At 37.1% G+C, this 15,273-nt stretch overlaps 1 protein-coding gene across 1 annotated transcript; it reads right to left on the reverse strand.

The window, feature by feature from the left end:
• Positions 1 to 13,479: 13,479 nt before the first annotated feature.
• Olfr936 (olfactory receptor 936) lies at positions 13,480 to 14,415 on the reverse strand. The gene has a single exon (NM_207139.1). The coding sequence runs from the start codon at positions 14,281 to 14,283 to the stop codon at positions 13,480 to 13,482; it is 804 nt and encodes a 267-aa protein (NP_997022.1). The 5' UTR covers positions 14,284 to 14,415.
• Between the last annotated feature and the right edge of the window lie 858 nt (positions 14,416 to 15,273).

Below are 15,273 nucleotides of genomic sequence, written 5' to 3' on the forward strand. Positions count from 1 at the left end.
ACAAAAAACCTAGGATAGCAAAAACTCTTCTCAAGGATAAAAGAAACTCTGGTGGAATCACCATGCCTGACCCAAAGCTTTACTACAGAGCAATTGTGAAAAAAAACTGCATGGTACTGGTATAGTGACAGATAAGTAGACCAATGGAATAGAATTGAAAACCCTGAGATGAACCCTCACACCTATGGTCACTTGATCTTTGACAAGGGAGCTAAAACCATCCAGTGGAAGAAAGACAGCATTTTCAACAAATGGTTAGCAACAGAGAGATAAACTTAATTGGAAACATGTCCTAGAAGAAACACTGGAACTAAAGGAACTGAAAATTGTAGGCAAGATAAGAGACAGAGAGAGGAAAATGAAGTTTGGGGACAGGAACAGGAGAAGGAAATAGAACAAAGGATGCAGCAGCTCACAGATCAGACTGAGTGGCAGAAAGAAAATAATGACGGTTAGAAGTAATGCTTGGAGGAGAACCTTTTAAAATTAATCAATCAAAATAAACATCTGAATATCAGAATAACAATATAAAGAAAAAATTTAAATGTGAAAGCAGATCCTTGAACAGAGGATACAGGACCTCCGGCATCAGAAGGAACAACAAAAAATATAAAACATATGTATAGACCTTAGGGATGAACTAAACATATCAATTAGTCATAGTCATCAGGCATAGTCAGAAGATAAAATTAGAGGAAGTCAACTAAAGGTTGTTACAAACAAATCTTAGTTTATCTAGCAGCTGATGTTCATCCACAGAATTATCAGGGATTTAAATGGCTAACCCATGGATGTGTTAGAACTCGGAAGATTTAAGGAAAGTGTCACTAATTTTGAAATATATTTCCCCTTTGTTAAACAAATCTTGACTTCTTTGACTACTAAAAATACAATAATACTTCAAGACTGGAAGGATATGGCAAAGGCAATATTAGAACCCCAAAAACATTTACAATGGTTCTTGTTGTGGAGAGAAGAGGCAAAGAAGATAGCATGACAAAATAAAGCCAGAGGTAACAAGTTTTCTAAAGACCAGGTGTTTTTTGTTGTTGTTGTTGTTGTTGTTGTTGTTTTGTGTGTGTGTGTGTGTGTGTGTGTGTGTGTGTGTGTTGAATTTTTGAGGTAGAGATACAGGCTGAATATCATGAAAAAAAAAAAAACACCTTGACTTGATGTCACTTGGCAGCCTTAAATGCCTGGGAAGAATCATAGAAAAGGTAAAGACTTGAACAATTTTATCAAGTCATGCAAGATCCAAAGGAAACATTCCCTTACTTTTTGCCAAGCTTGTCTTCTGCTGTAGAAAGAAGTATTTCAAATCCTTCAACATGAAAGACACTAATTAAGTCTTTAGCTTTTGAAACTTTTAATGCTGAATGCAAAGAAGTAATTAAACCACTGAAGGCAAGGTCAACATTGATATATGAGTGGATTATATATACAATTGATGATAGACCTCGTTCATCTGGTACATCTTTAAAGGAGAAAGCAGGCTGCAGATAGCAAGTCTAAAAAAAAATATAGAAATGGAGGAACTGATGGAATTGTCAGAAGTCAATATTTTGTAAGCAATTGTGTTCTTTGAACATGAGTGATACAGGAATGAGGGGATTGCTTAGCTAGGTATGACAAATTAATAACCTGGAAATAGGCTTATACAGTAAGTAGAAGAGAATTTAATTGAAGTTAAATACATAGGAAATTATACTGACCCAAGTCATATGAAGAGAATGAATATATATTCATATGTATATATGAATTTAAGTAGATGAATACATAAATGTAGGCCTTGATCGCACTATTAAAAATTAGTCATGTAATAACAGGGCAAGGAAAACTGAAGGAACAATGTCTTAATGTATAATAATATTTCTTAGATTGCTTTAATTGTTTGAATTGCATTAATTATAAAAATGTGAGTGGTTATAAGTTTTGTGGTTATGATATTAAAAATCCTCTGGGAGAGAGGTCCAAAAAGGAGGTTGCAAATTCTATGCCTCTGATGATTTTCAGTTACTGGACCTGCAATAGACATTCTATTTGGGGAGAGAGGCTCTGTATTTCTGTTAATAAGAAAGAAGAAAAGGCTTTTGATCCATTCCAAAGTCATATGGATCAGATATAATAGGGAAAGAACCCCTGAATTTCTTGGCTAAAGACAGAAAAGAAGAATTTCGGAAGATCCAACAAGACAGGTAACATGACTTGCTGATTCCACTACATGGGCATAGCTCTGTAATTGGCTCAGACATAAAAAAAGTCTCTAGCCAAAATTTCAGCTAAAATTAGATAATAAATTTTATTCTTTATGGAATCCTTAAGATTCATCATACTATCCTTCAGATAGCATGAATGAAGATATATTACAATTAGTTATTGATAAAATTAACTAATAAAAGGTCAGTTGCCGGGCTGCAGAGATGGCTCAGTGGTTAAGAGCACTGACTGATCTTCCAAAGGTCCTGAGTTCAAATCCCAGCAACCACATGGTGGCTCACAGCCATCCATATTGAGATCTGGTGCTCTCTTCTGGGACTGTCTGGAGACAGCTACAGTGTACTTACATATAATAAATAAATAATTATTAAAAAAGATAGTTGCCTTAAAACTGCTCAAACAAAGAGCAAAAAAATGTATACTTAAATGATTTGTGCACCTTGCACAATCCATAAAATAATAGTACTAAAATTTTGGTTGTAAGATTCAGATATTGCAGAATGTGTAGTGCTGACGAGATCCATTCACAGGGATGCTGAAATGGCCTGTTGTTCTACCTCCCTGCCTCCTGATGTTGTTTCCAGAGACTTGCTTCCATATCAGCTTCAGGAATAGCTACTGATTTCCAATGAACTTGGATCATCCAGCCTTTCAGACAGATCCAGTCAGAACTTCAGTCAAGCCCTGATCTTTCAAAGCATATAGAGATTGGATAACAGATGCTATAGCTAGCTTTCTTAAGTCTAAACAATTTTTCAAGTTTTCGTATCCATGCACACCCCTTTAAAAAATTCATCACCCCAAATCAGCAGGAAGAAGTTGTGGAGAGTTGTTATCCCTATCACTTTGTTTTGGATGTCTGGTTGTGGTTATTTCATAAATTATAGATAGGTTGTCATTTTAAGGGATAATTTGAAAATGGTCTTAATTTTGAACTAGGAAGAAACCAAATAAAGAGCTTAGACATGTGAATTGTTGTCTTTCCTCGTCTCTATCCTTTCTTTACTAGGTAAAAGGAAAGAGATTGAGAGGGAAAAGGTGGATAGAATAATATTATAAGCAATTAGATATATTGGATGGATTAATAAATTTGTACTTTTTTTATGAACTCAGCAATAAAATGAGTCTTAATAATGCATACCTATAGGCTTACATTTTTCTTTTTTTTCCATTTTTTATTAGGTATTTAGCTCATTTACATTTCCAATGCTATACCAAAAGTCCCCCATAGCCACTCACCCCCACTCCCCTACCCACCCACTCCCCTTTTTTGGCCCTGGCATTCCCCTGTACTGGGGCATATAAAGTTTGCGTGTCCAATGGGCGTCTCTTTCCAGTGATGGCCGCCTAGGCCATCTTTTGATACATATGCAGCTAGAGTCAAGAGCTCCGGGGTACTGGTTAGTTCATAATGTTGTTCCACCTATAGGGTTGCAGATCCCTTTAGCTTCTTGGGTACTTTCTCTAGCTCCTTCATTGGGGGCCATGTGATCCATCCAATAGCCGACTGTGAGCATCCACTTCTATGTTTGCTAGGCCCAGGCATACTCTGACAAGAGACAACTATATCAGGGTCCTTTCAGCTTAATCTTGCTAGTGTATGCAATGGTGTCAGCATTTGGAAGCTGATTATGGGATGGATCCCCGGATATGGCAGTCTCTACATGGTCCATCTTTTTATTTCAGCTCCAAATTTGTCTCTGTACCTCCTTCCAAGGGTGTTTTGTTCCCACTTCTAAGGAGGGGCATAGTGTCCACACTTCAGTCTTCATTTTTCTTGAGTTTCATGTGTTTAGGAAATTGTATCTTATATCTTGGATATCCTAGGTTTTGGGCTAATATCCACTTATCAGTGAGTACATATTGTGTGAGTTCCTTTGTGAATGAGTTACCTCACTCAGAATGATGCCCTCCAGGTCCATCCATTTGGCTAGGAATTTCATAAATTCATTCTTTTTAATAGATGAGTAGTACTTCATTGTGTAGATGTACCACATTTTCTGTATCCATTCCTCTGTTGAGGGGCATCTGGGTTCCTTCCAGCTTCTGGCTATTATAAATAAGGCTGCTATGAACATAGTGGAGCATGTGTCCTTCTTACCAGTTGGGGCATCTTCTGGATATATGCCCAGGAGAGGTATTGCTGGATCCTCCGGTAGTACTATATCCAGTTTTCTGAGGAACCGCCAGACTGATTTCCAGAGTGGTTGTACAAGCCTGCAATCCCACCAACAATGGAGGAGTGTTCCTCTTTCTCCACATCCACGCCAGCATCTGCTGTCACCTGAATTTTTTATCTTAGCCATTCTGACTGGTATGAGGTGGAATCTCAGGGTTGTTTTGATTTGCATTTCCCTGATGATTAAGGATGTTGAACATTTTTTCAGGTGGTTCTCTGCCATTCGGTATTCCTCAGGTGAGAATTCTTTGTTCAGTTCTGAGCCCCATTTTTTAATGGGGTTATTTGATTTTCTGAAGTCCACCTTCTTGAGTTCTTTATATATGTTGGATATTAGTCCCCTATCTGATTTAGGATAGGTAAAGATCCTTTCCCAATCTGTTGGTGGTCTTTTTGTCTTATTGACGGTGTCTTTTGCCTTGCAGAAACTTTGGAGTTTCATTAGGTCCCATTTGTCAATTCTCGATCTTACAGCACAAGCCATTGCTGTTCTGTTCAGGAATTTTTCCCCTTTGCCCATATCTTCAAGGCTTTTCCCCACTTTCTCCTCTATAACTTTCAGTGTCTCTGGTTTTATGTGAAGTTCCTTGATCCACTTAAATTTGACCTTAGTACAAGGAGATAAGTATGGATCAATTCGCATTCTTCTACACGATAACAACCAGTTGTGCCAGCACCAATTGTTGAAAATGCTGTCTTTCTTCTACTGGATGGTTTTAGCTCCCTTGTCGAAGATCAAGTGACCATAGGTGTGTGGGTTCATTTCTGGGTCTTCAATTCTATTCCATTGGTCTACTTGTCTGTCTCTATACCAGTATCATGCAGTTTTTATCACAATTGCTCTGTAGTAAAGCTTTAGGTCAGGCATGGTGATTCCACCAGAGGTTCTTTTATCCTTGAGAAGAGTTTTTGCTATCCTAGGTTTTTTGTTATTCCAGATGAATTTGCAAGTTGCTCCTTCTAATTCGTTGATGAATTGTGTTGGAATTTTGATGGGGATTGCATTGAATCTGTAGATTGCTTTTGGCAAGATAGCCATTCTTACAATGTTGATCCTGCCAATCCATGACCATGGGAGATCTTTCCATCTTCTGAGATCTTCTTTAATTTCTTTCTTCAGAGTCCTGAAGTTTTTATCATACAGATCTTTCACTTCCTTAGTTAGAGTCACGCCGAGATATTTTATATTATTTGTGACTATTGAAAAGGGTGTTGTTTCCCTAATTTCTTTCTCAGCCTGTTTATTCTTTGTGTAGAGAAAGGCCATTGACTTATTTGAGTTTATTTTATATCCAGCTACTTCACCGAAGCTGCTTATCAGGTTTAGGAGTTCTCTGGTGGAATTTTTAGGGTCACTTATATATACTATCATATCATCTGCAAAAAGTGATATTTTGAGTTCCTCTTTTCCAATTTGTATCTCCTTGATCTCCTTTTGTTGTCGAATTGCTCTGGTTAATACTTCAAGTACTATGTTGAAAAGGTAGGGAGAAAGTGGGCAGCCTTGTCTAGTCCCTGATTTTAGTGGGATTGCTTCCAGCTTCTCTCCATTTACTTTGATGTTGGCTACTGGTTTGCTGTAGATTGCTTTTATTATGTTTAGGTATGGGCCTTGAATTCCTGATCTTTCCAACACTTTTATCATGAATGGGTGTTGGATCTTGTCAAATGCTTTTCCTGCATCTAACGAGATGATCATGTGGTTTTTGTCTTTGAGTTTGTTTATATTATGGATTACATTGATGGATTTTCGTATATTAAACCATCCCTGCATCCCTGGAATAAAACCTACTTGGTCAGGATGGATGATTGCTTTAATGTGTTCTTGGATTCGGTTAGCGAGAATTTTATTAAGGATTTTTGCATCGATATTCATAAGAGAAATTGGTCTGAAGTTCTCTATCTTTGTTGGATCTTTCTGTGGTTTAGGTATCAGAGTAATAGTGGCTTCATAAAATGAGTTGGGTAGCGTACCTTCTACTTCTATCTTGTGAAATAGTTTGTGCAGAACTGGAATTAGATTTTCTTTGAAGGTCTGATAGAACTCTGCACTAAACCCGTCTGGTCCTGGGCTTTTTTTGGCTGGGAGACTATTAATAACTGCTTCTATTTCTTTAGGGGATATGGGACTGTTTAGAAGGTCAACTTGATCCTGATTCAACTTTGGTACCTGGTATCTTTCCAGAAATTTCTCCATTTCTTTCAGGTTTTCCAATTTTGTTGAGTATAGCCTTTTGTAGAAGGATCTGATGGTGTTTTGGATTTCTTCAGGATCTGTTGTTATGTCTCCCTTTTCATTTCTGATTTTTTTGATTAGGATTTTGTCCCTTTGCCCTTTAGTGAGTCTAGCTAAGGGTTTATCTATCTTGTTGATTTTCTCAAAGAACCAACTCCTCGTTTGGTTAATTTTTTGAATAGTTCTTCTTGTTTCCACTTGGTTAATTTCACCCCTGAGTTTGATTATTTCCTGCCATCTACTCCTCTTGGGTGAATTTGCTTCCTTTTTTTCTAGAGCTTTTAGATGTGTTGTCAAGCTGTTAGTATGTGCTCTCTCCCGTTTCTTTTTGGAGGTACTCAGAGCTATGAGTTTCCCTCTTAGAAAAGCTTTCATTGTGTCCCAAAGTTTTGGGTACGTTGTGGCTTCATTTTCATTAAACTCTAAAAAGTCTTTAATTTCTTTCTTTATTCCTTCCTTGACCAAGGTATCATTGAGAAGAGTGTTGTTCAGTTTCCACGTGAATGTTGGCTTTCCATTATTTATGTTGTTATTGAAGATCAGTCTTAGGCCATGATGGTCTGATAGGATACATGGGACAATTTCAATATTTTTGTATCTATTGAGGCCTATTTTGTGTCCAATTATATGGTCAATTTTGGAGAAGGTCCTGTGAGGTGCTGAGAAGAAGGTATATCCTTTTCTTTTAGGATAAAATATTCTGTAGATATCTGTCAAGTCCATTTGTTTCATAACTTCTGTTAGTTTCACTGTGTCTCTGTTTAGTTTCTGTTTCCACGATCTGTCCATTGATGAAAGCGGTGTGTCGAAGTCTCCCACTATTATTGTGTGAGGTGCAATGTGTGCTTTGAGCTTTACTAAAGTGTCTCTAATGAATGTGGCTGCCCTTGCATTTGGAGCGTAGATATTCAGAATTGAGAGTTCCTCTTGGAGGATTTTACCTTTGATGAGTATGAAGTGTCCCTCCTTGTCTTTTTTGATAACTTTGGGTTGGAAGTCGATTTTATCCGATATTAGAATGGCTACTCCAGCCTGTTTCTTCAGACCATTTGCTTGGAAAATTGTTTTCCAGCCTTTCACTCTGAGGTAGTGTCTGTCTTTTTCCCTGAGATGGGTTTCCTGTAAGCAGCAGAATGTTGGGTCCTGTTTGTGTAGCCAGTCTGTTAGTCTATGTCTTTTTATTGGGGGAATTGAGTCCTTTGATATTAAGAGACATTAAGGAAAGGTAATTGTTGCTTCCTGTTATTTTTGTTGTTAAAGTTGGCATTCTGTTCTTGTGGCTGTCTTCTTTTAGGTTTGTTGAGGGATTATCTTCTTGTTTTTTCTAGGGCATTGTTCCCGTCCTTGTATTGGTTTTTTTTCTGTTATTATCCTTTGAAGGGCTGGATTCGTGGAGAGATAATGGGTGAATTTAGTTTTGTCGTGGAATACTTTGGTTTCTCCATCTATGGTAATTGAGATTTTGGCTGGGTATAGTAGCCTGGGCTGGCATTTGTGTTCTCTTAGTGTCTGTATAACATCTGTCCAGGCTCTTCTGGCTTTCATAGTCTCTGGTGAAAAATCTGGTGTAATTCTGATAGGCTTGCCTTTATATGTTACTTGACCTTTTTCCCTTACTGCTTTTAGTATTCTATCTTTATTTAGTGCATTTGATGTTCTGATTATTATGTGTCGGGAGGAATTTCTTTTCTGGTCCAGTCTATTGGAGTTCTGTAGGCTTCTTGTATGTTCATGGGCATCTCTTTCTTTAGTTTTGGGAAGTTTTCTGCAATAATTTTGATGAAAATGTTTGCTGGTCCTTTGAGTTGAAAATCTTCATTCTCATCCACTCCTATCATCAGTAGGTTTGGTCTTCTCATTGTGTCCTGGATTTCCTGGATGTTTTTAGTTAGGATCTTTTTGCATTTTCCATTTTTTTTGACTGTTGTGCCGATGTTCTCTATGGAGTCTTCTGCACCTGAGATTCTCTCTTCCATCTCTTGTATTCTGTTGCTGATGCTGGCATCTATGGTTCCAGATTTCTTTCCTAGGGTTTCTATCTCCAGCGTTGCCTCACGTTGGGTTTTCTTTATTGTGTCTACTTCCCTTTTTAGGTCTAGTATGGTTTTGTTCATTTCCATCGCCTGTTTGGATGTGTTTTCCTGTTTTTCTATAAGGACTTCTACCTGTTTGGTTGTGTTTTCCTGTTTTTCTTTAAGGACTTGTAACTCTTTAGCAGTGTTTTCCTGTTTTTCTTTAAGGACTTGTAACTCTTTAGCAGTGTTTTCCTGTTTTTCTTTAAGGACTTGTAACTCTTTAGCAGTGTTCTCCTGTATCTCTTTAAGTGAGTTATTGAATTCCTTTTTTATGTCCTCTACCATCATCATGAGATATGCTTTTAAATCCAGGTCTGCCTTTTCAGGTGTGTTAGGGTGTCCTGGACTGGGCGAAGTGGGCGTTCCGGGTTCTGATGATGGTGAGTGGTCCTGGTTTCTGTTAGTAGGATTCTTACGTTTAACTTTCGCCATTTGGCAATCTCTGGAGTTAGTTGTTATAGTTGTCTTTGTTAAGAGATTGTTCCTCTGTTGATTTTGTTACCCTCAATCAGCAGGCGTGGGAGACAAGCTCTCTCCTCTGAGTTTCAGTGGTCAGAGCAGTCTCTGCAGGCAAGCTCTCCTCTTTCGGGGAAGGTGTACAGTTATCTGGTGTTTGGACCTCCTCCTGGCTGAAGGTGAAGGCTCAAAACAGGATCTTTTCCAGAAGCTGTGTTGCTTTGGCCAGGAAGGTGGCTGGTTGTCTGGAGCCGAAGATGGCGCCGCCTCAGAAGCTCTGCGACTCTCGCCCATACCAGAAACAGCTGGCCTCTGTATTCCACACGGTCACCCGTGCAGCCTGCCCCCCGGGGAGTCCCGGAGCCAAGAAGGCTCCCGCCGGCGCCTGTGACACAAACCTCTCAGGCCGGGCAGACCCCCGTGCTCTCACCAGGAAGGTGGCCGGCTGTCTGGAGCTGAAGATGGCGCCGCCTTAGGAGCTCTGTGGCTCTCGCCAGGAAGGTGGCCGGTTGTCTGGAGACGAAGATGGCGCCGCCCCAGAAGTTCTCAAATTTGTACTTTTTAAAAGCTGGACAATCACATATTTATATATTGAATCAAATGATCAAAATACAATTATTTCACCATTTCCTCTTTTACCATTCTCTACAAAACTTATTAAATATACTTTAGAATAATTCATTCTGTAATTTGAGTCCTGTAAATCTTGAGAATATTATTGCCATCATTTGAAGTTTCTATTAAATATTTCACCTGCATTTTGGGTGATTTTCTTTGATCTAAAATTATATATTCTCTCTTTAGCTGGACCTGCTCTAAATTTTTTTTGTTCTTCTTTTATTTTTTATTGGATATTTTCTTTATTTACATTTCTAATATTATCCCTTTCCTGATTTCCCACCTAACCCCCGTGCCATCCCCCCTTTCACCTACTTCTATGAGGGTATTTCCCCACTTACCCACCTACTCCTACCTCCCCTCACTCAAATACCCCTAAACTGGGACATTGAACCATCACAGGACATAAGGCCTCTTCACAGTGGTGCTCAACAAGGCCATCCTTTGCTACACATGTGGCTGGAGCCAACGGTCCCTCCATATGTGGAGGTTTAGTCCCTGGGAGCTCCTGGGTGTAGAAGAATACAAATTGATCCTTTCCTATCTCCTTGTACAAAGCTCAAGTACAAGTGGATTAAGGACCTCCACATAAAAACAGATACACTGAAACTATTAGCAGAAAAAGTGGGGAAAAGCCTCTAACACATGGGCACAGGGGAAAATTTCCTGAACAGAACACCAATAGTTTATGCTCTAAGATCAAGAATCAACAAATGGAACCTCATAAAATCGCACAGCTTCTATAAGATAAAGGATACTGTCAATAGGGCAAAACAACCAACAGATTGGAAAAGGATCTTTACCAATCCTACATCTGATAGAAGGATAATATCCAACATATCCAAAGAACTCAAGAAGTTAGACTCCAGAGAATCAAATAACCCTATATTTTACAGAGCTAAACAAAGAATTCTCAACTGAGAATACCAAATGGCCAAGAAGCACCTAAAGAAATGTTCAACATTCTTAGTTATCAGGGAAATACAAATCAAAATAACACTGAGATTCCACCTCAAACCAGTTAGAAAGGCTAAGATAAAAAACTCAGGTGACAGCAGATTCTGGCAAGGATGTGAAGAAAGAGCAACATTACTCCATTATTGGTGAGATTACAAGCTGGTACAACCACTCTGGAAATCAGTTTGGCAATTCCTCAGAAAATTGGATATAGTACTACTGGCGAACCCACCTATACTGCTCCTGGGCATATACCCAAAAGATGTTTCAACTTATAACAAGGACACATGTTCCACTATGTTTATAGAAGTCTCATTTATATCGAGAAGCTTGAAAGAACCCATATGTCCCTCAACAGAGGGATGGATCCAGAAAATGTGATACAATTACACAATTGAATACTACTTAGCTATTAAAAACAATGGCTTCATGAAATTCGCAGGCAACTGGATGGAATTTGAAAATATCATCCTGAGTGAGGTAACCCAATAACAAAAGAGCACACATAGTATGCACTCACTGATAAGTGGATATTAGCCCAAAAGCTCAGCATATCCAAGATACAATTCACAGACCACATGAAGCTCAAGAAGAGGGAAAATCAAAGTATAGATACTTTGGTCCTTCTTGGAAAGGGAAACAAAGTACTCACAGGAGAAAATATGGAGACAATGTATTTGCTGAAGGAAATGCCATCCAGTTACTAAATTTATTCTTAAACAAAACTTTGTATAGTCACAATCTAACATTGGTAGAAATCTTTATATTTGATGCAAATGGAAGTTATGATTTATTACATTTGTACAGAATTCACATTTTGAAATAGGTTTAAGGTTTTCATTGGTACAAATCTTTGTATATTAATACAAAATGCAAAATTAATATTGTTATTCTTAGATAGGGTTTGTCCCTTTGCAACTCATTTAAGAATAAAAGGCTTTGAGCCAATTCTTCTATAGCTGCTATTACAAACTGTTTAGGGTGAATAAGTAATGCAAGTTACAGGGCAGATAATCTTATGGTTATATTAGATTCTATATTATAATGAATATTCAATATTATTAAACTAGAAATAGCTAAAAGTAGTAAAGGCTTAACAGTTCAGATATACTTTATATAGATAATCTTCAAAAGAATCAGGAATCTACAGAATATGACATTTACAATCATTTCATTAGACTTTTGACAAAGACATGTATGTTCCTTACAATACCCCCTACACTAATCAAAGAACATATTTAATAAATCATAGCCTCTATATAGAGTTTTTTTCTGTTATAGCATGGTAGATATTTAACAAGAATTTCCTTAATTCATCTACAGACCAAAAAAAAAAAATACTACCCAAGGAAGGACACATAATGTGGGATAGTCAACAGCTTAGCTCTGCCAAGACAGGTTACGCTAGTTTTTCATAGTTCCTTCTTTACTTAAAGTATGTCAGACGGTTCTGGGCTGAAGGCTGAAGACAGATGGTCCCATAATTTGAGGAATGGGGGATTGACCAGGAAGTCAACTGTCTGTAAATTCGTTAAGTTTGGAACTTATATTTTTGTGCTTCCTATATATCCAGACAATATTTATTTTGTTCTTGGATTTCTGATGGGCTTAAAGACTGAATACACAGTTACATAAATAAATTTAAGTTGTTTAGCACTAAGGAAGATGATATAGATTTAAAAGGTTGGTTTTCAGATGTTAAGGCAAGTTAAAATCAAAATATAATTCAGATATATAATTGCAGACTCTTTAAATAAGGATAGATGTTCAGGTAATATACTTAAAATGACAAAAAATGATGGACTGGACATTATTAGTGTGTATGAAACATTTACATAACTATTGTAAAAATGTTAGGTAAATATCTGATAGAAAAGACCTTTCTAGTGGACAAAAAGGGTGAAATGTTGTGGGTTGCCCTGATGCTGTTTGTATTTTGATGTTAGTTCTAATTCCTAAAGATGGGCTGCCCCTGATCAGCAGTTGATCACATATTCATGTGATCTCATGTGAAACTTCTCCACATTTGACCTGGTCAATAAAAGATTGAGCCTGTTATTTGGTAGGGAAAGGGAAAGGAAGAACAAGAAGTTTTGGAGAGCAGAGAGGATAATGAGAACGGAAGGACAGAGCACAGAAGAGGAAGGAGAAGCCATAATGGAGCAGAACCACATGGCCAGGAGAAACTGCACATAGTAAAGGGTCTTACATGTGGGGAATAGCTTAGTATGTATAGTTCTATATCTGCCCAATTGATGCAAATAGCTTATAATTATAATAACTAGATTGTGTGTTTTTTTTTTAAATCTGGGCTTTTTGGGGTTAAAACTTCATGTAACACAGATGTCTTATAAACTCTTGCAAAATTTGTGAAATTTATGTATAATGTATTTTAATCCAAACCAAAAATACTGAAAGAAACACAAAATGGTAAATAAACAATATTTTAGTTACATATTGGATACCATATACCTGTATTAGTGGAAAGTAAATATCAACAAAATTATCAAGGCCTGGTATAGCAATTAATTTCTTGATACTTGGCAGTGACCACCAAGAAGAAGATATGAGGTGAGATATTGTAAAACATAATATTAAGTTAGGCATCAAAGATCAATATTGTCATAGAATCTCAAGAAATGAAGAAAATAACGTGGATTAACAAAATCAAAACATAACCAATTATACTATGTAGTAGCTACAAATTAGGAGCTAATGAAATATTTTGTACATTATATTTATCAGAAAAATGATCTTCTTTCTATAATTTTCTTCACAGCAATATTGACATCCTTGTTCCTCAGACTGTAGATTAGGGGGTTGAGCATAGGCACAAAGATGGTGTAGAATATGGAACATATTTTTCCTTCATCTATGGAGCTTGAAGATGATGGTTTCAGATACATAAATGCAGCAGAACCGAAAAAGACAGCAACAGCTGAGATGAGGGAGCTGCAGGTACTGAAGGCTTTAGATCTTCCCTCAGTAGATTTAATGCGCAGGATGCTGATAATGATGAAAGTATAAGAAATGAGGATGGTCAGGGTTGGGAAAATGGTATTAATTAGACTAAAAATTAGAATTAAGAGCTCATTCACAAAAATATTAGAGCATGAGAGCTTAAGGATAGAAATAAGATCACAGAAACAATGGTTAATGACATCAAATCTGCAGAAATCAACTCTAAATATACACCCTACATGAGCTGATGCACAAATTATACCTATAATGTAAACTACTAAAACAAGAGAAAGGCACTTATGTTGAGACATGATGCTACTGTAAAGCAGGGGGCTACAGATGGCAACATAGCGATCATATGCCATTGCAGCCAGCATGAAACATTCTGAAACAACAAAAATGACAAAGAAGCAAAGTTGAGTTATGCACTCAGGGTAGGAAATTTCATTCTTCTCCATCACAAAATTCACCAGCATTTTTGGGGTAATGACAGTAGATTGGCAGAGGTCAATGAAGGACAGACTGCTGAGGAAGAAGTACATGGGGGTGTGCAGGTGCGAGCTGAGCAGGATCAGGATGATCATGCCCAGGTTCCCCAGCACTGTGAGCAGGTAGATTCCAAGAAATAGGAGGAAAAGTGGCAGTTGCAGCTCTGGTTGGTCTGTTAAACCAGAGAGGAAGAATTTGCTCACTGTAGAGTTATTGCCTTTTTTCCATGTTCTCAGTCAGATTCTGAAAGGAAAATATATGGATTTAGAGGGACACAGTTGCTCTTCTTTTGGAAGCAGGTACCACCTACAATTCAATATGACCACGTTTTACTGTACCATCTTTACTATGTAGAAGTTGTCCCACTTTAATATTTTCTATATTTGAGTTTCAAAGTTAATGATATTTTTTAGAAAATATTTTATTTGTTTTTGTAGTGTTAAAAAATTTTGTACTCTCAATTTTCTATTTCAACATCTCAAACCTCTGATCCTATTATTCTTAAATACAATTTCTAAACCTCATTATTTATTAAGTATATGTGACAAAGTAAAATGGCAGATTTGATTCTGACTTTAAACTCTTTTTCAAAATACAATTGTGCCTAAATTATAAATGGCAGAGACATATCTATAAACTAACAATTTCTGAAAAAAAATGGGATAAAAATCTTAGTATTTCAATTTGTCTTCTTTCCCCCTCAACTTTTGTGAATCAGAGGGTGTCAAAAGCACAGCTACAAAAAGAGAAAGCAATAATTACAAGTTTGTTTCATTGTTCTGTAACATAATAAATAAATATCTATTTCACAATGTAACCATTCATAATGAATTAGGATTGATAACTTTATTTGCAGATGATGTTATTACATACATAAGTGACCCAAAAATTCCCTCCATGTTACTTCTACAGCTGATAAACTTTGTCAGCAAAGTGAGAGGATACAAAATTAATTTATGTATATCATTAGCCCTCCTATATGCATATAACAATTTTAATGAAAAATAAATTGGGGAAACAATATCTTTCACAATAGCCACATAATATAAATTATCTTGGGAAAAATTTAGCTAACCAGTGAAAGG

Source organism: Mus musculus, chromosome 9 (assembly GCF_000001635.26).
Source record: "Mus musculus strain C57BL/6J chromosome 9, GRCm38.p6 C57BL/6J".
In the NCBI taxonomy this organism is placed as follows: Eukaryota; Metazoa; Chordata; class Mammalia; order Rodentia; family Muridae; genus Mus; species Mus musculus.

Excerpts from the sequence above, each read along its gene's own strand:
- Olfr936 (NM_207139.1), bottom strand. The coding sequence starts at position 14,283 with ATGATCATCCTGATCCTGCTCAGCTCGCACCTGCACACCCCCATGTAC.